Source organism: Diuraphis noxia, unplaced genomic scaffold, assembly GCF_037042655.1.
Source record: "Diuraphis noxia isolate RWA-SAM2 unplaced genomic scaffold, SU_Dnox_SAM2 contig0003, whole genome shotgun sequence".
Taxonomy (NCBI): domain Eukaryota; kingdom Metazoa; phylum Arthropoda; class Insecta; order Hemiptera; family Aphididae; genus Diuraphis; species Diuraphis noxia.
Window position 1 is genome coordinate 19,885,737 of NW_028301713.1, and position 21,472 is coordinate 19,907,208.

Sequence of the window (21,472 nt, forward strand, 5' to 3'; positions counted from 1 at the left end):
TGGCTGCACTGCAGAAATAGACGTACACGCTCCGCCTATTCATACGGCGCTCTCGTTCTGATGTTCTGAAAATGTTTTCTTTTTCGTTGACTCTTTTCAAGTGTTAAGATTTCTGGTTAATTTTTTTAATAAAACTTGTTGAATTAGGCGTCTGACCTACTGTAAGTATTATTTAATTATTATTTATTGATCACTAATCATCAGGACGATGTCTATACGATTTAGAGCTGAGGAAAGACCATTTAACTAATTAATCACCGCCTCTTGGCTTTATGTCATGTCAATTTTTGGTCACATGTAATGTGGCATTATTTTATAAACCTCACTAGTGCTAATGTTGCTGCATATTTCTTTTTTTGTGTCCTTAAGTTTTTTCATTTCAATCGGTTCATTATTTTAGCGAATTCTCACTCATATACGACAAGAAAATGAAAGTCTTAAAAAAATTTGAGGTTATGTTTTTTGTAACCTGTGTTGGGTCTATACACTATACGCACCATCATGTTTTCGCTGTTCAGTAGAATTTAGTATATAATATCTTATGAATTATAACTTACTCATTTAAAACTCTCCATCAGGTATTCAGATGATGTATTTTTTTTTACGCTCATAAGTATTGTGTTTGATAAATACATATTGGTTAAATGTTTACAATATGTACTTAAAATTTGGTTACTTATATTGTATATTTCTTAATATAATTAAATTGCCTATCTATTGTATTTTATTTTGTACAATTAATTAACTCTCATGCGTCAATATGTTAAATTATTTTTTTATAAACTTTTTAAGCTGCAACATGTCGGGAGGACTGGATGTATTGGGCTTGAAGGAAGATGATGTCACCAAGATGTTGGCTGCCACCACCCACTTGGGTGCTGAAAATGTCAACTTTCAAATGGAACAATATGCTTATAAGAGAAACAGCCGCGGTAAATTATATTTTAACCAAAGATCTACCTATAAGAAGAAAAAAAATGGAGCGCTTTATTTATTGAGATTTTACTTTTAGGATTGAATATTTTCAACTTGAACAAGACTTGGGAGAAACTATTGTTAGCAGCTAGGGCTATTGTTGCTGTTGAACATCCATCAGAAATTTTTGTTATTTCATCTAGACCTTATGGACAACGTGCTGTATTAAAGTTTGCAGCCTACACTGGTGCCACACCAATTGCTGGTCGTTTCACTCCAGGAGCTTTCACTAATCAGATACAAGTAAATTGTACATTTTTATTCAACTTGTAATAATGGTTCTCTTACAAGTGTAATTGTTTGATATGATTTTTTGTTGTACGCTCCAGTCAATCTGAATTACTATGACTGAATAATAAGTACATATGATCAAACTAATTGTGAATTTATACATTGTTTCCACCAAGGCTGTAATCATATTATGAATGCACACCTGTTTACACTGAAATGCATAATCGTTTCTAATCACCTGACTATTTTAGATAACATTTAAAATATGTAAAAATGATTACTATGAATCCTCATTATGGGCATACCAGACATAAGCTTTATGATCTATGTGCCAAATAGTATAGTTTCATTAATATTTTGTATACCTATTTTGTTAGGAAATATAAGTTAATTATACAATATACTTGCCTAATTAAATTACATAATTATTATTTTCTACAGATAATCTGTGGGTCATAAAATATATTTTATTTTACTGGCTTAACCCTTTGACAAAAGTAAATATATATAAAAATCTTATAGTGATAACAAATAGTGTTAATATAACAACATAATATATATACAATGCTAATTTTTATATGTGTATAAAATAAAAATAAAATTAAGAATATAAATGTGTTAAGTGATTATTATTATTTATTTTATTGTTATCTATAATAATGTTATAACAAAAAAATGCTTACCTAGATATCCACAAATTATATCTGAAAATTAAGTTCTAATATTAGAAACCTCCTTGTATTCTATTTTTATTTGGTTATTCAAGGTTTAACTATAAGTGAAGATTTGTATATTACCTATTTAATATACTACTTTTTTTTTAAATGATGACTTAATATTCACCCCAGTCAATCTGAATTAAAATGATTGATCAATCAGTAATTTCTGATTTATAAATTTTCTAAATTTCTTGATTGTATATTTTCATTATTTTAGTGACTAAGATACTGAATTTAATTAATACAATATGTTGTGTTTTTATTAAATAAAGTCAATCTTACTTAGTTGCTAAAAATATTTTTGTTATTTTTGATGTATTTTTTAATTTAAACAAAATTCTTCATTTAATTATTATTGTTATATATAACAAATAATATAAGTTATTTATATTTACCAAATTTATATGATGTATTTACACCCCAGTCAATCTGAATATTAATGATTGATAAATTTGTAATTCTGATTCTTATATTTTTGAGATAACTTTCAAATTTACATTTATTTAAATTTATCATCTTTACTTGCTTGTAAAATTGTTCAGATTTCGCTAATATCTTAAGCGTAATATTAACCAAGTTATTTTGTTTACTAAGTCTATCACTTAATAATTGATGAAAATTTTTATACTTTTTCTCATTAATAAAAATGTCTTAACTTAATATGTATTACACATAATTATCATTATATTCATTATAATACTAATAAAAATAAATTTAACCTTTGAAACTTATATGATGACTATACACCCCAGTCAATCTGAAAATTAATGATTGATAAATTATTGTGCACTGATAATATTTAAATCGATTACATTTATAACATATTTTTATGTATTATTTTTATTTTCTACTTATGTAAAAGCTTATGGATTATTTTTTGTTCCTACTAGGCTGCTTTCCGTGAACCTAGACTTCTTGTTGTAACCGATCCAGTCACTGATCATCAGCCAATCACTGAAGCTTCTTATGTTAACATACCAGTTATTGCTTTATGTAATGCAGATACTCCATTAAGATATGTTGACATTGCCATTCCGTGTAATAATAAGGTAATATATTTACTATTATTTCTTATCATGTATTTATAATTTTATTTGTTCTTCTATGATATTAAATCTATTATTTACTGTTTACCAATAGTCTCCTCACTCTATTGGACTTATGTGGTGGTTCTTGGCCCGTGAAGTTCTTCGTCTTAGGGGAACTATTCCTCGTGATGGTAAATGGGATGTTGTTGTCGATTTGTTCTTTTACAGAGATCCTGAAGATGTAAGCGTCTTTGTCTTTGTTACTATACTCATAACTAATAAAATTATGATAAATAATTTTTAGGTTGAAAAAGAAGAAGCGGCTGCTAAAGAAGCATTGCCTGCCGCTTCAACTGTTAAGACAGTTGTTGGTGTAGAAGAAGCTTATTCATTGTCCAATACAGCTGCTGACTGGAATGAAGGTGCTGTAGCAGCTACTGCTCCGCAAAATTGGGCTGAAGATGGAACTCCTTTGCCACCATTGGCAGTAGCTCCAGCTACTCCTGCTCCTGCTCTTGACTGGGCGGTTTGTATTTTCTTGCCTGTTTTAAGTCCATTAATTTATTTTCATATGTATTTTGCTATATTTTGTTTAAATTTTAGGCTGATGAATGGAATGCCGCACCTGCTACTGGTGCAGCCAATACCAACTGGGGAGGTGGTTCTGCACCTAACTGGTCAACCTAACAACATGTAAAATATTTTTTTTCATAAAGAATATAAGCTTCTTTTTGAATTATATACCTTTTATATTTTATCTAGAGTTGCCTTAATTTCCTTTTATTCTTGTTTTTACTATAATCAATTCGCCAGTTGACCCACTCACTCGATGAAAACCGGTGGCGGTCGCGCAGGCCACCGTGTCTTCTGAGCGCTAGTTGGCGATCGTCACCAGTCACCACTGCACCTGGTGTATACGTTGTGATTTGATTATCTTATTGACGTTAACGACAAGGTATAATTCGTAAAAATTATTTTGTATAACATTCTGTATACAGCTGCCTACTACGACGAATACTGTCGATTTCCGAACACCACTGACACCAATCACAGACTGCCGGTCTCCGACGCGAGGGGCTCTGAAAGTTTTGGCGGTTCAGAATCCATGCGTGTAAGTGGGTTAACTTACAGCAAATATAGTATACATGATATAATGTTATGTAGTACTTGTTATTTATATTTTTATGAGGTAAGTATTGTAATTTTTAAAAATAAACTACAAACTATGAGATTAAAATAATCCTTAAATCACTAAAAAAAATTGATAGAATTTTTTTTTATACATTTTACAGAATTTAAAATTTTTAAAATAATTCTGACTAGTAATATTCCAATATTAATACTAATGTATGTTAATCATGACTTATTTACAAATTTAATTATTCTTTAATCTTAATAATTTGAATGAATTAAATGATTTAGCAGTTTTCCTCTATTAAAATAGGAGAAACTTATAAGGAAATTGGTCTAAAACTACATTGTTATACTGTGGAGTACAGTTGCTACAGCCGATTTCCCAATTGTCCGTGATTACCCAACGTAACAACACATTACTGATAGTATGTTAAATCTTAGAGCTGAGACTGAATTATAAAATCCTGTTAATAATCATGAAGTATAGCAGAGAGAATAAATCATGACATGAGGAAGTTACTGGCCAATTGTTTATAGGTAGGAGGTTGGTAGATATCAGTGCTGTATCTAGGAGTTGGACTTTTGGGCCTAAAACCCCTCGAAATCACAGTTGATAAAATTTTTTTAATTATGCTTAATGGGTTCACATCATAGTAATGTTGACGGGTAAACTTAGATTTAAAATTGTGACAATTTACATAAATATATTTTATATATTAAATAGTATATGTGTATATATATATATATATATATTTCCTAGTGAGGTATGAATGTTTAAGTAAGCCCCCTTTAAAAACAAATCCTGGGAACGGCATTAGTAGATAAATTGTTTTATTTTCCATCACTAATGGTGTTATTGTACCTGGAGGTTTTGGTACAAGAGTTGTTGAACTGTGTTGAAGTTAAATTCGAAATAAATCTATCATAGATTCATTAATCAAAATTCTTGAAAATCAAAGCAGATCATTCATCGTTGTGATTAGTATTAGTTATTGTTATTAGTAGGCTTAGGGACTTATAGCATTTGCATACTTTGTTTAATTATTGTTAAATATAGCAGAGTGCGAAATAAATTTATTTATCGGTGCCACGATATCAGATCTAAAATTTGAATGTGCATATTTTTGCATATTTGATAAATTTTGCAGGAAAGTGCTTATTTTAACATTTTTTAGCTTATTTTGCATATTTTGGCAATTTTTTTAAATTTCAAATTGAAAACTATAGATAGTTAACATGTTGACTGCGGCACGAGTCGTAAATGGTAACGAGCCCTTATAGGATTGTCAAGAAGTTGAATGGAATAATCAACACTTGATGTTTTTTGAATAATATTTTATTTATTACAAGTTCAATAATTAATAATATTGAAAAAAATGACAAAGTTCAATTAATTTATTTAATGGTAATAACGAGATGTGACTTCTAGTGTGTTCAGCTTCCAGTCGCTAGTTGTTGGTAAGTTCGTCTGACTATCGTACGGTCTACGAGCTCCTCTTGTAGAGAAATCCCTAGTCCCTACTCCAGTGGTCATATCTATTATCTATGTTACGTAACTCCCATGGTCATATATGGTGCGTGTGATCGTGGCTTGTGGCTACACGCGACACTTAACCAGATGTCCCCTACAACAAAACATTAGAACACGATCTCCGTTTACATAAAACACACAATTCCTGCGTGACCTACTTAAAAGAATATTTATATGAGTAGTGAGATATATAGTGTCATATGCATTAAATACAACTATTATGAGACTTGGCAATTAACAGTAAGTTTTTATTTTTATAATATTGTATAAAGTTAGCTACAAAAAATAACTATTTTTAGATTCTATGAGATGCTATTGATTTTGTAAAGAAAGATTAATAAGAAATATATTTTATGATATAGTCATATAGGCTGACAGAAGATTTTGAATCAAAACCGTTATTTTAACTCTTAGTGCAATTTTTTAATATGAAACATTTTTAGTTTGATTTTGTAAATAATATGTTAATAGATAATTTTATCAATTAAAAAATAAAATCCATAGTATCGCAGCAATTTTATTTATTTTATTTTAATAAGACAAACTTTAACGCTTGGATTCTGGGTCAAAAAACTTGACAAGGTTTAAGTTCAAAATTAGAAAAAAAACATGTAATAAGAACTGTTGTACGGAAGAAAGTGTTAGGTACGTATAGGAATATTTTAATAATATCCATTGGAATATTGGATATTATTTGTTAACTATAAATAAAAACAGAATTAGTATTAAACATCCACTGCATAATAAATAATCAGTAGGTGATGAGAATATTTTCATTCATACCAGTATACCACTGATATGAAACCTATTCATACCTGCCAGTATGGAGACAGCCGACGCTTGATGGATATCAGGATTTCAACCATAACTTAAATTTTTTTTGTTTATAGTTAAGTATTGAAACCAAGTTAAATAATTTTTTTTATGTTTGTCTAGGTACTTTATATTACCAAAAACTATGGTAAGTATATACCACAATAATTAAAAACCTACTAAACTTATACGATCCCAATATATTTCTAACTATTATAGTATATAGTTGTATAACTATTATAGTTGTTCTATAATTTGCAATTTGTAAATTGTATCCTTATACCTTATAATTTTGGTTAGCTTAGTATATTTATATAGCTATATATTTTTTTTAGATTTAGCCTTTAGCTACATTCATGCAGTGACATACACTAGTGCTATTTTAAATGGAAGGGGTTGTATAAAAAAATTATATGTAGGTATATTGTATATATTCTTATGTTCTATCAATATATTTTATTAATTTATCACCATCTAAACTAAAAACAGAAAACATGAACAAACAACCCCCCATCAGTGTGTAACCCATTGCATTCATGGTCGGGTGTTATTTTGTGGTTATTCTAAGGTACCCAAATATTAAATAAAGGTGAAATTATGCGACGAATGTGTTTAAATAAAAGTTGTAAATTGTAATTGTTATTTATTTTAACTAACAGTTGAAAAATTATGTTAATTACATTCCCTCCGCCTAAAAAATATAATATATATTTCAAGAACATTTTATGTCTTTTTGTGGAGCGTCCGATCGTACTTGGCGAGGGTTTGGAGACTTGGGTATTTTTATTTTTATGTTGAATGTGTCGTATAACTGTATAAATACGTATAATTACGTAGGTATATTCCTAATGTCAATGCGTATTGCGTATGTATATTGCAGAACCCCACACGTACGGCGCTACGACTGTTGTAATTAACTATATCGTTATTTTATTTAAAAATAATACGTTAATATTTCATATTTCACTTGATTTATCATGGAACTAGAATTTAACGCATCCATTACTGCATTGGCCAACTTCTACTGTACAGCCGAGCAGTAGGTACTCACTTTTCCTCTCCTGAGTAGAACAAAAAATATTTACTTCTAATTCGTGATTACTGATTAATATAAAGTTAAACACAGAATTAAAACATCTTTACTAACTATAGGCATGATATTTCAAATAATATTATAATAGGCGTATCGTTTCAAAACCCTCTAAAAGAACATTGTTTAAAACCGTTTTTAATTTGTATTTTCTAAATAGTCAAACTGTATTCATACAAATAAAATATTGAACATCTAAACATGTAGTTACTCGGTGTATAGAGATAATTCCGCAGAATCTTCTCTACATCATTAAGAACTGATCTAAGATGATCATGAAAAACTAGGGTTGATTTATAAACCATCTGACCATGGCCAAATATTTTAACTTTCATCCGATACTATTTTAAAACAAGTCATACAAAAACAATGTTTTTCCTAAAATAATAAAATAGTTTACGCAATTATGAAAGTACCTACATTATGATATTTTTTAAATTTATTTGTTTTTGATATCAAACAAAGTTTTGACATTCTCCAAGGTATGTGTGACGTAAAATTTATATTTTATTGTTTGTTTCTAAACCACCTGGCACCTACGTCGCTAAGCCAATCTCAAAACTAGCTATATATAAAAAAAACCAATAATATTATTGGCTTCAAAAACTACCTTATGACGAAATTGGCAACAGAACCAGCTATATCAGTACCAACCATAAATCTATATACCTAAATACCTAATGCTAGTAATAATCTTTATATTTATAATATTACCATTGTCCATTACTAAAACGATAGTTTGAACTAATAAATTATTACTAAATATAAATTTCATATAATATAATTAATATTTAATATAATAATATAATTCTAATATCTAATTATTACCTATAATATTAATTTAAGTATTAGTGTAATGTTTCAAGTTTCTACGATTTATATTTTTGGATTATCACAAAATAACAAAAATCGTTTCAAGATAAAACTTTACGTGTATCTAATATCAGTCATTAGACACAAGAATTATTTTCGGCTACCTAGTTACTCGTACATGTCCCGATCGCGTTACAAATTTATAATTTTTTTTTTCAATTTTTGCCTCACTGATTTGAGAGAAGTAATGAATACTCTTGACTATAGATAAATAATTATTAGGGTTATATTTTTTTGATCTATAGTTTTGTATGATCAGAATCGTTTACCAGAGTTTTTTTAAAAAATTATGTTGTTTCAGACAATAATTAGTAGCCTCCCTATGTTGTCAAAATTCAAACTTTGAATGCTTGTAAAAAAAAATTGTGACTATGCATTTTTTTTTATTTTTCAACCGCTATTGTAAAAATATGTGTTAGGAGCCTTGTATTAATTTTTCAAATCTTAGATATAAAAGGAAATTTTTTTATGAATTTCTAGCATGAAATAATTTGCGAATTTTTGTGATTTTTACGTATTTTGTCAAAATTCAAACTTTGAATGCTTATAAAAAAAATTGTGACAATGAATTTATTTTATTTTTCAACTCCCATTGTAACAATATGTTAGGAATCCTGTATTAATTTTTCAAGCTTTTCAACCCAACAAATACATTTTTATCGATATTAATTTAAAAAAAACTAATCATGATCGAAAATTGCATATGCCTATAAATAGTTCAACTTATGTAAAAAAATTTTGAAAATTGCATGGTGGATAGAATATACATATATGAAAATTCGGTTAAAATTCCATGTATATGTTCATTTGTTTTAAAATTACATCAAAAACCAAAATCGATTTTGTCGAAAAATGAGTGTGCGTAAAATTTCCCGTTTTTCCCTTAATTTTTAGTTTGTTTTTCTCGATTATTTAGAAAAGTATTAAGAATATTCTAAAAAAATTTACTTTCGACCTCCCCAAAGTACCAACTAGATTCACTTTCTGATAGAACGAGGTACTGAGTCAAAAATCAAAGCACTTTTACTGCCCCAAAACGTGATGACAGACATAAAAAAAAAATTTAAAAAAACACATCATGGTAAAATCAATACATTCATCGCCCCGCTCAGAATCTAAAACTAACCTAATATTCTGTTTACTTTTGATTCTCTGTTGAAGCCTCATCAATAGTAGGTATCATTTAGATAACTATAGATCCCATTTTCTAAATGGAACGATAAAAAACGTCGAAGAAAGATCAAATAGCTAAATAATAAAGATCCATTTGATAAAATTTTAGAATTGTTGTCTCCATCTTAATTTTAATTTCGTTTGCCAAATAATAATGTATTATTATATTTAGGCACTCATTTTATAATTCATTATTATCATCTGAGCTGTGGTGACTGGTGGCAGAAAATCATCGGATTTAGATGGTAATACGGAGGGAGATGGTCAAATATACAATTACAAAAACGAACGTAAAATTAAAATTTTTTGTTTATTTTTGCTACGTCATAGCTTTAAAAAAAACCTGTTACATTACCTGTTTTAGATATCGTCACGTCCATGCACGTAAAATTGTTATCACCCCACCACTATAATAATCGATTCATAGGTATTATAGATAATAATCTAATAATTTGATGAATTGAAAATAACGTACAATTACAAGTAATACATACTAAATCAAAGTGCTAAATTACTAATGGTTAATTTAAACATGTATAGCAAAAAACTATCATATGATACATCAAAGTATCAAAAGACAAAATATTAAACATGTGTTTGTTTTAGACATAGTTTCATAATTTTCCTGACGGCTGGAAGCTTAGATTAATTTGCAACAACATGGTTATAAATATACTCTATAGTTGGTTAGGTTAGTTGATCATAGATACGAATTCGTGGACCTCTGTATCGGGGGCACACACGTCACACACACAATATGAGGGAAGATATGATAAAATTTTAGTCTATCTTAATTTTAAGTTTTTTAACATAATTATTATCATTATTGTACAAATAATAATATATTATTAAATTGTTGTATATGTATTACGATTATTAGGTTTTTTAGTATTTATAATTTTCGAGTGTATTAAATAAAACAATAATTATTACCTATCTCATATTATACAATGTATTATTAATATTAAGTATAAGATCTATGTGACCATGGTTCGAGAAGAACAACACTACCTATTGATAATCTTATTAGTATAAGAGAAAGAGGTCCGTCGTCCACAACCTTGAGTTGTTCCTTTGTAGAATAGATTATTTTTGTCGAATGGTGTACGTTTCAGGAAGGTATATAAACAAGATGTGATATGGAATGCGACGCCACTGCTAAAACAACTCGTAAATTCTGTTGCCAGTTAATCGCCGATTCAGCTATCACAGTCCCACGATCTCAACTCTCGATATGGATTCTAAAATTGTATTGTTTTTTGTTCAAATCGCTGCAGTCAGTATGGCACACATGATTAGAGTAACAAACAATTGCCCGTTTACTGTATGGCCCGGCATACAAGGCAACCCGAGACAGCAACATCTTGAAAACGGTGGGTTTTCGTTGGACGCCTACAAGACTCATTTTATTCTCTCGTCTCCAACTTGGGCTGGTAGGATTTGGGGCAGAACTAATTGTGATAGTAGAGGAAAATGCGAAACAGGCGATTGCGGTAAGTTTTTAATATGGTTTATTTGTTATATATAATGCTTATGACGATGTGTGAAAAATCAGTGGCGTAAGCAGGATTTTTAATGATGGTGGTGGCGGGGGAGGGGGCTAAAAATGAATTACATTTTATTTGTATTTTGTCTTGTCTGATAATTTCAGACGTTTAGTTAAGGTAACTGAGAATGTTTATACAACGTTTCAACTTTTCTTGTGGAAAACAATTCTGTGATCATAAATTTCGATGGATGTTTTTGGAAGAAAATTGGATTTAGTTAGTATTTTTGAAAGGTCTAAATTGAAAATTCTCATTATTTTTCAAAATAATCGAAAAAACCAAAATAAACAAATTATCAAAATATCAAAAAAAAAAAAAATTATTCGTTCGGTAAAAAAGCTTAGAAATGCATAATATAAAGTTCCTCATAAGTTTTTACCACAGGAATTAAAAAAAATACATATAACATTAGAAAGATAATCTTATAAGTGTTTAAAGTAAAAATTTTGACAAAACTATAATTAATTTGAAGTTAAAAATTTGTATACCTAAAGCTTGAAAAATTATTAAAATGTGTTTCATAAAATTAGTTCATATATTTTTATTTTTTACCAAGAAATTATTTATCATTTAAAGAAAATTGGTATGGAACTAAGTACAAGTTTTTTGCAAAAATTATTTTACCTAGGTAAGGTATATATATTATTAATCATTGACCAGAGATAAAACAGTAATAGTGTAAGACGTATATGAATTTACATCCTTGTTTACTAAAAAAAGTGATAATAATATAATGGGAAATTGGGGTGGAACTTTAACCAGTTAGACTCCCTCTACATTGTACGCCACTGATAAAAATATCTTAATCAAGTTAGATACTCATCACTTATATTTGTAATAACTAATTAGTACCTTTAAAAAAAAAAAAATTAGAATCTTAAGTTTTAATGAAATGTCGATAAAAATGAAAATGCAACGATTTAAATATGTTACTCGTTTATACATTTATTTAATTACAAAATATTTACTAAAATATTACTATAATTATATTACTATTATTCATTATAGCCTAAGAATTATAATTATGATTTCTATGATGATTTTGAAGTTGGGAAAATCTCAGTTATAACCTAGAATATATAACCACATGATAGACCACACATTTATACACAGATGCATCAAATCTTATCAAAATATTAAAAAAAAAACAGTAAAGAATAATTTCATCTATATGGCCAAGAAAAATTACATACTCATCATATAAAGAGTTCATTAAAAATTTAACTCTTGTAACGTTATCATTAAATATTAACAGCAACATACGTACAAAGGAACTTAATATATATTATGACCTATATACGTATTGTACGGCTATTCAAAAAACTAATATAGGCATGTAGCCATGCAGGTGTAAAATAATATTTCGTGGTTGGAAAATTCTAATAATGCATTTTTCCGATTACGAACCTATTGGTTTTCGATAAACTAATATCAAATTTATTATTTATAACAGTGAACACTGAACTATCTTGATTTTTGTTCATAATCTTACCAGACAATTTTACAATAAAAAAAACTTGTTTTAAATTAAGTACTTATATGTAATATATATATATATATATATATACATAATATATGTTAAATTAATTTTAAATTATTATTAATAAATTGGCTTGTACATAAACGATTTAATTGCTTTCATTTGTTTTTAGTTTTTACTTGTAACTTTTTTTTGAAATTTTAATGTATGTTTTTACGGTTTTATTATTGCATATATAAATACGTGCTTTATAGTCTAGACTCGTCACTATTACAGTTGGCCGTGTAATGTGTATGACGCTTGTTTTCCTTCAAATACCTATACGCTGGTGATGGTATACCAGTTTTCGCATATTTTGTACCGCCACGAATTATAATATTATGTTTATATCGATCTCGTACAATTCAAGGGTCTTATATATTGTCAACATAATTATAATATATTTGATAGAACTATCTAATAATTAAATTTCTGACTCTGACTCAAAATACATATATGTATAGGTACTTCTTTAAATGTATTATACTTGTTTGGTGTTGTGAGTTGGCCCGAATGGCTGAGAATAACGTCGTACCTATTAGGATTCCTTTTTTTTAAATAAAATTTTCGTGTATAAGCCATAATAGCTTAAATAAATAAATACATATCTTGGTGTGTTTCTATAAATAGGGAATTGAGTTTTGCATGAAAATATTCAGAACTGTTTTTAGCTCTCTTTGAACTTATTGAAAAAAACATTTGAGCATTGGATAGAAATCTTGAAAGTCGATCAATGTAATTTTGAGCTAAATAATCACAAAATTTTATAGTTTTGGATCATACGGCAGCCTATCATAAAATCTACTAAAAAACAAACAACAATTTCCCTGATTTAGGTTTATTCATAAAGTTATTATACTTGCTAATATAACCAAAAATGCAATTCAGTATAATTATTTAATTATTAACACATGTTGAAGCCTATAATACTATACATGATTTTGTGTGGTATATTGCATTGCACTAAAATTTTATGATGTAGGAAACAAGATCCAGTGCAACGGGACCTTGGGCGTTCCACCCTTGTCCTTAGTTGAGATTCAGTTTGCCAAGTCCAACATCTACTATGTGTCATTGGTGGACGGATTTAACCTGCCAATCAGAATCACACCGAACAAATATCAAGTAGAATCGAAAAACAGCACCGACTGCAAGTCGGCTAACTGTGTGGCCAATCTAAACAGCAAGTGCCCCACCAAATTAGCCGTCAATGCAGCTGATGGTTCCGGAGTGGTGGCTTGCAAGAGCGCCTGTGCGCTGTTCAACACGGACAGTGATTGCTGCAAAGGTGTCTACACCACCCCGGCTACTTGTAACAGTAGGTCGTGGCCCCAAAACTATCCACCATTCTTCAAGGAAGCCTGCCCGGACGCCTACAGTTATCCGTTCGACAACACGACTAGTACGTTTTCGTGTCGCGGCAGTTCATTAACCAAGTTTGACATCATATTTTGCCCTTAAGCCAATATTATTGTGTGTAGCTATATATGCCTATATATATATTGGTTCAAGGTTAGGTCTTTTAACACAGTTTCTATAAATTATTTTACTATATTTATAATAAAGAAAAATAAAGCATATATTGTATGAGAATAAAGATGTATAGGTTGGTAGGTAATACATATAACATATACATCATTTATATCAAATACTATTTTCGAAAATCTACTTGTTATTTCACTCTATATCTTATTATTCTCAAAAATATGTAAAAGTTATACAGTTAAATCGTTTTTAAAAGTTTTTGTATTGAACCATGTTTTTTTTTTATCAAAAAATAATAACTGTTATTTTTAACTTATATACGGGCAAGAGTCTTTATAAAAGTTTAATGTACAGATATCGATAAAATATATTTAAGATCAGAGTGTTTTAAGATAATATATATATACAGGGTGATTCGTTTATCAAACAACACTCATTATTTATAAAAGTATTGACTTTTTTCAAAATATTGTATTACATAGTTTCAAGTTGTTAAAAAACCAACGCTTTTATTAAAAAATTATATTTTTAAATATTTTTTATCCTTATCATTTTTTAAGTTTTTTACTTTTTTGAATGGCAACATAGTTTTTTAATTTCATATTCCAAAGCAGAATATTTTTCTAAAAATGTTGATACATAAAAATCGAATTTAGGACTAGTAGTTTATGAGTTATAAGTATTTAAAGTTTAGACAAGCGGAGTAGTGGACAAACATTTTGCGGGGTAACCCCGTACCACTCCACTCTGCCAATCTAAACTTTAAATACCTATAACTCATAAACTACTAGCGCTAAATTCAAAATTTTAACGTAATAATTAATTAAAAAAATAGCTTTATTAAATTATGAAATTTGAAGTATAGGTTACCATTTGAAAATCAAAAGTTGATGGTGGTGTATATAATAAATATAAGGGTGAAAAATATAAAAATAATAAACAATTCAAGAAGAGTGTAAATCTACAATTTTGAAAAAAAAAAAAATTGAAAAAAGTCAATACTTTTTTAAATAATGAGTGTTGTTTGATAAAAGAATCACCCTGTATATATATAATAAGCATAGATGGCTATAATGTTCTATAAACAAACATTAAAAATATCCTCATTGTCGCGACCATTAACCGCCTATCTTAACCCATATCATTAGGGTCAATTTATTGTGTATTCGCTATTTAGTATTTAGTCATTTTTACGGTGGAAGGTGGTATATACGTATAACTTTATTAGCTTACAAAAAAATTTGAGATACATTTATAAGCATTTATTATAATCCTATGAGATAAATATGCATATAAACTATAGCTATATTTCTAAAATAAAAATGGAAAGGGGGTATTGGCGCCCGCAGGCAAATGATTTTTAAGAATCAGAAAAGAAATTTGGATAAAATTATGGTCTTAAAATACATAATAAGGACTGCATTATGTATTATCAAGAAAAACATAAAAAAAAAATTAAGATCGTCATAGTAGTTCAATTGGGGAAATGTTCGGGTCACTTGGCCTCTCTCCTTAATAAATTTACCATGGCCTAATAATAGTTAGTAAAATAAATTACTTTAAGTACCTAATAGCAGTATAAATGTAAAACAAGATTTGTTTTAGGTTATTATGCGGACCTCATCATAAATTAGTGGTAACTATTATATTAAGTACCTATAGTAAATTATTTCTAAGAAATTAGTTGTAATTCAAATTTGATGTGAATTCATAACCATATTGCAATTTATTAATATTTATTTATTATGTCCTATGTTTTTCTTACGGTTTGGTTGGTGAATGTTGACGTGTGTCGAAGAATATTTTCATGGTCTTCACACATTGTATAAATACTCATTGTACAACATTTTGCTCAGTATGACAAGTTCCAAACCACACTGTGATTATTATTACAATAACATATTAAACATAATAAGTCAAACCAGATGTATCAAGTATTTTCAAAATGTATCATATCTATTTTCGATTTTTTTTTATACCATCTGCTAGGGTTCATTTTAATATTTCGATCTTTTTTGCTCGATAAAATGATAATCGTTCGGCGTTCTGATTAGGCAATTTGGGTACATCAGCGTAGTGTGAACTCACTTGCCTGGTTGCCTGCGGCCGCTGCATCACTTCTCAATTTTTTTTTTTGTTAGTTAATTTTTTTATCCTCATATTTTTATCTATGATAACCCGATGCCCTCAAAATAATTATTCTTCAATAAACTTATTGATATGAATAGTTTTTTTGGTTTAAGAATTTTAACGTTACACGGTGGAGCTGAGTCTGTAATTTGTGTTTTTACTGTAAATTTTTTTCTATTTTTTTTTTTTGTTTCTTGAAATGCATTTGCCTACAGGCAACAATGTTCCATTTTTAATCTTACAAATTAGATTTTTTACTTACATATTTTTGACTTAAATGACCTGGTGCTCTCTAAATAATCATTCTTATATAAACTAATTATTGTGAATGGGTTTTTTTTCGAATTAAGAATTTAGAGATTACAGATATAATATCTTTAGAAATTTTTACAGATTTTATCTTCTTAATCTTAGTTATACGAAAATTATATATTTTAATAAAATATATTGTTCACAATATTTAAAAAGTATCCTGTGGAAACATCGCCATCAAGTTCCGACATTGGGTTTTCAAATGAGAACCTACACAAGAGTACCTACACTGATAGTTAATAGGAAAATATACACCCAATACCAGCAATACCTGGAAGGCTGGAAACACCACGCTATATAAGTGGGTCGCTGTAAATTGCGTCCCGTTTCAAATTTTTTATGTAAATTGCGGACCTGGTATATTTTAGACATACGTAAATTGCGGCCCCGGTATATTATATACATACGTAAATTGCGGCCCCGGTATATTTTAATATATTTGCCTACTTAAACATTCGTCATTGTTATGTAAATTACATTAAGGGTTACGAAATCAATATTTTCCTTCCCATTTTTCAGACTTAGGACTGTCAATATAATTGTATTCATATTGGTATGGTTAAAAATATTGGTTTTTCTGTTTTGTTTATAATTAAAAAATATATTAGGTAGTAAAAATGTGTATAGTGAAAAAAATAGTATTATAAAAATTCGAATTAATATACTGGTAAAAACTTATAAGATTTATAAATTTATAATTTGTTCCGAAAGTTGTAGATGGTTATGATCTTTAAAGCTATCTATACATATACTATTATTATTAAATTTTAAAAAACACTTACAAGTTTTGACTGTACAACACCAACGTTGAATATCATTGTTCAGAAGTTTTTGAAAACGAAATTTGAAACCATCAACTATTTTCAACGTTTTATTTTTTTCACTTTTCATAACTTCCATTGTTATTAAATTTAAAAAAAATACAAATACTGTAAATACTGTAGACCAATGTAAAAACTCGTGCAAAATATTTCGATCAAATGCACACGGCACACTGGCGGCTAGTAATATATTATATAAGTGAGCATCAAGTGATATCCTTATCGATCAATATTAAAGATAACCAACCGGAAATCGGAATATCCCGGGCCACAATTTACGTACATTTCAAATATCCCCGGCCGCAATTTACGTATGTATAAAATATACTCGGGCCGCAATTTACACAGTATATAACTATGACCTTTTTTGCGGGACGCAATTTACCAACTCCGATATAAGTTTAATAAGTACCAAAGTGAAAAAGGATATAGAATAAAGTAATTGTGTATCGTGAAAATAACATATGGTTAACACCTTGAATAAAAAATTCTTTAGTTAGTATACGTCGTATACCGCATGTGACCATGCGAGTCACTATTTTCACAAATTAATTTTATAAAATCTGATTCAAGAAACCAACTAATTTTCATTGATGAACGCAGTGCCGCGTGTACTTTATTAAAAGTCTTAAGTCACTAATTATAAACCAAATATCAACGAAATTCCATCGAGTATATTTAACAACAAAATTCACATCAAAATAAATAATAAACAAAGTAATATTATTATAACTGAATGTACCTAAACTAACCTATTTTATACTAATACATTATAATTATACATATTACAATTATACATTACATATATAATTATACAATCAAATCACAATATTTTTTTTCATGGCACGCTCGAGAAAAAAAATGTTTTTTTTTTTTTGGCACATAGTGTTCAAAAGGTTTTCCACCCCTGGCGTACGATATAAATCAAGCTTATCAAGTTGATCTATTGATTGCAATGTCTGCTGCACCTGTGGTTTCGTTCCATCGGTTCGTTGGAGCACGTGTTATTTCTGTTCTCGTAACCAGTGGTTGACTTGGAAATAAAGTAGTAGAGGTACTCTAGCTACTTTTAAAAATATGTAGCGTCCCTAGCATTTTAATAAAACTTACATAATCATGGCGGTGGGGGGGTTAAAAGCTTACATAACAAGCCGTCCCAAACGTTCCCCTTTAAAAAAGAAGTAGGGGTACGCTAGCGTATCCAAAAAATTAGTCGAGGTACTCAGTCCCCCCGCGTCCCCCCCCCCCACAAGTCAACCACTGATCGTAACCGTGTGGACACGGCGGCACTCTGTATGGTTCACAGCCCTAAAATTGACGCGCGCATGGTCAAACTAAACGTATATAAAACATTGATTTATATGTATAGTCCATCGTTTCTTAAAACATTTTTATCCGTGGAACCCTTTTTGATGTCCACTCTTATCGTGGAACCCCTACTTTTATTTTTAGCTTTTTCTACGACTATTTGTAAATGAATCGTAATAATATTGAGTAGAAGTATATATAGATTATTGAATATAGCTGAGTTAGCTGATGGATTATTCCATATGGCGTATACATTATTATCTAACATACAAGTATTTTTTTTTCCATAATGACGGATATTTTAAAGTAATTTTCCTGAACATTTAAAAAGAAAATACTCAAGCTTCAAGGAATACAGTTTAAGAAACGCTGATTTATACCACCGTTTTCGTACCTCTCCCGAGTGGTAGTCGCCTCCGGTCACTAGACCGTGTTTACTGAAATGTTCCCACGCTTTTATCGGTTTGCCGCCCGACATCCATGGCCACACAAGTAACAGCAGAAGGCGATTTCTTCGGCGGATAATAAGTCATTGAAACTTCCTTCTGATCCTACGCACACACGGTCAGAAAAAGCCGAGCTCGTGGACACCGCCTGAATAAATACAATAATTATTCGTTTAGAACTTATGTCCAACTCTGTCGACACATCTCGCACAACAATCGACGTCTGCAGCAGCATATACATACCCAACACGATCCACAATTTCCTTGGTCACGCACAAGTCCGATGGACCGACAATGGCTCCATTTTTTCCTAGCGTTAAAGTTTTTTGGAATTTTGCCTTCAAATTGCTCGTAACTTTGATCCTGACTTTTGTACGTGTGCGTATTATAGTTGTTTATGGATTGTACTCCGGTTGATCCCAAGAGTCTTACGAGATATTCCTCTGGTGTATCTGGGTCGAAGTTCATACCTGCCTTATTCGTTAAGTGTTACAAGATTAGTTCGTGAAAAATAGTTTAATAAGCATTGTATATAAGTTTAATATTTTAACATAATGCTTAAGACTTAAGCATTAAATAGGTTACCTAACCTATGAAATATTTAAGCCTTAAGTATTTCATACCTATTGTTTGTGCCACTCGCCGACCGACACACACACACACACACCCACACACACACACACACACACACACACACACACACACACACACACACACACACACATAGGCACAGCACATCCTCGTTGTTTTTATACTCCCTATTTTTGTATTAATTATGTCGTCGTTGTTTATTATTATAAAATAATATACAGATTAAGTAAACGCGTTATCGGTCGCCGCCGGTTCACCTGTGCCGACTTAATTAACACGGCCGCCGTGACATTTTAGTTGTGTACCGTACCTATTCCAGTCAACACGGCGCGCGAAAAAATATTATTATTTTGTGTGGGCGCGAATCGCCACATTTTTATATTTTGTGTGGGCGCGAATCGCCACATTATATTATATTTTGTGTGAGCGCACATTATTTTATCATTATATTTTTATTATTGTATTGTTACGGCATAGTGTGTGTGTCAAATACTATTAATTATTATTATTATTGTTATTAAATTTTTCTAGTTTCTGTGTGTGTGTGTGAGTTTTTCTTATATAGCTAGGACCAGCTGGCCAGACTGCGCTCCACCAAATTGTGAGTTTTTATTATTATTGTATTTATTTATATTAATCATATTATAGTTATTAGGCCAAAGGGGCTATATATTATATTTATATTTATCAATTTATATGAGCTCATAGCAGCATCTTATATTACAATTTATTTCTCTGTGAGGCAGAAGAGCTACCTTCTATATTGGCTGATAGTGACACTTAGGCAACTATTTATTGCCTTTTATATTATTTTTTTACCTGTTGGGCCAGGAGGGCCATATTATTGTACTTTTTAGACCCTTCGATTGCTGTGTATTATTATTTTATATTGTGTATTATTTTGAATCTGTGTATTATACAGCAATCTATTCTACCAACAACCGTGTTACCATTTTATTATTAGTTTTAAGCACACACCCACACAAATACACACTTACACATCCACCGCATACTAGCACTCTTTTGTTTTGCTCGGCGAACGCGTCCACTTCTATTGAGCCGCTATACCTATTTACACACAATCTACACAGGTCGGTCGGTGTGTGAGTATAAATATACAGCGTACGAAGTATCTGGTGACCGGGCATCACGGCCTATTATTGTCCGTATCCGGCCCGTACACCTATGTTATTGATGTTCTTTAGTTTATTAGGACTCTTTTTGAGCAATTATCTATACACATAAGAAAATAGTTATTCAATAATTTTTTCAAAAATTAATTTCGATAAATTATGTTTTTCTCAGACAAAAACTCGAAAATTTCTCAATGTTTTTTGTACCTACGTCTTAAGTGAATAAATTACTGTTTTTTAAAATTTATAACAGGTTTTATTTTCGTATAGGTGTCATTTGAGAGTTTTAAGATTACCCATTGCAGATGATAAAAGTTAACAGGAAAGTCAAAATAATTTTTATTTGCGAGTTTTATGATATTTGATATTCACCCAATTTATTCTCAGTGCAGGAAGATTTTCTTATTTTATTGTAATTCAGAAAGGAATGACCGCGGTAGTGTCATATATATTGTAGACAGTCGTCAAAATAATATTGTTATACGCATATATACATATGTAATTTGAATTGTAAATTATTAACATAGGTCAGTGAAGCTAGACATGTTGAGGTGACATAAAAAATATTTCCTATATAATAAACGTCACCAGACACACTGACGGGGGGAGACCC

The 21,472-nt window shown here is 29.6% G+C and overlaps 2 protein-coding genes and 1 pseudogene across 4 annotated transcripts; 2 read left to right on the forward strand and 1 right to left on the reverse strand.

Annotated features, from left to right (window-relative positions):
• Positions 1 to 3,694, forward strand: sta (stubarista 40S ribosomal protein SA). 2 transcript variants are annotated; one of them, XM_015520848.2, is made up of 7 exons: positions 1 to 161; positions 793 to 932; positions 1,013 to 1,218; positions 2,816 to 2,974; positions 3,066 to 3,194; positions 3,258 to 3,479; positions 3,557 to 3,694. In XM_015520848.2, exons 2-7 carry the CDS (start codon positions 800 to 802, stop codon positions 3,638 to 3,640), a joined length of 933 nt encoding a protein of 310 aa, XP_015376334.2. In that variant the 5' UTR covers positions 1 to 161; positions 793 to 799; the 3' UTR covers positions 3,641 to 3,694. The 2 variants fall into 2 exon arrangements, with proteins under 2 accessions (XP_015376334.2, XP_015376335.2); XM_015520849.2 differs by lacking the exon at positions 1 to 161 and adding an exon at positions 560 to 578.
• Positions 3,695 to 10,641: 6,947 nt separating this feature from the next.
• On the forward strand, positions 10,642 to 20,667 carry LOC107172281 (uncharacterized). The gene is made up of 2 exons (XM_015522570.2): positions 10,642 to 11,060; positions 13,616 to 20,667. Exons 1-2 carry the CDS (start codon positions 10,802 to 10,804, stop codon positions 14,092 to 14,094), a joined length of 738 nt encoding a protein of 245 aa, XP_015378056.2. The 5' UTR covers positions 10,642 to 10,801; the 3' UTR covers positions 14,095 to 20,667.
• Positions 18,991 to 19,603, reverse strand: LOC149056997 (cathepsin B-like cysteine proteinase 5; annotated as a pseudogene). The gene is made up of 2 exons (XR_016190864.1): positions 19,379 to 19,603; positions 18,991 to 19,283 (listed from the first exon to the last, which is right to left on the reverse strand). The product of XR_016190864.1 is annotated as a cathepsin B-like cysteine proteinase 5 (transcript).
• Positions 20,668 to 21,472: the final 805 nt, after the last annotated feature.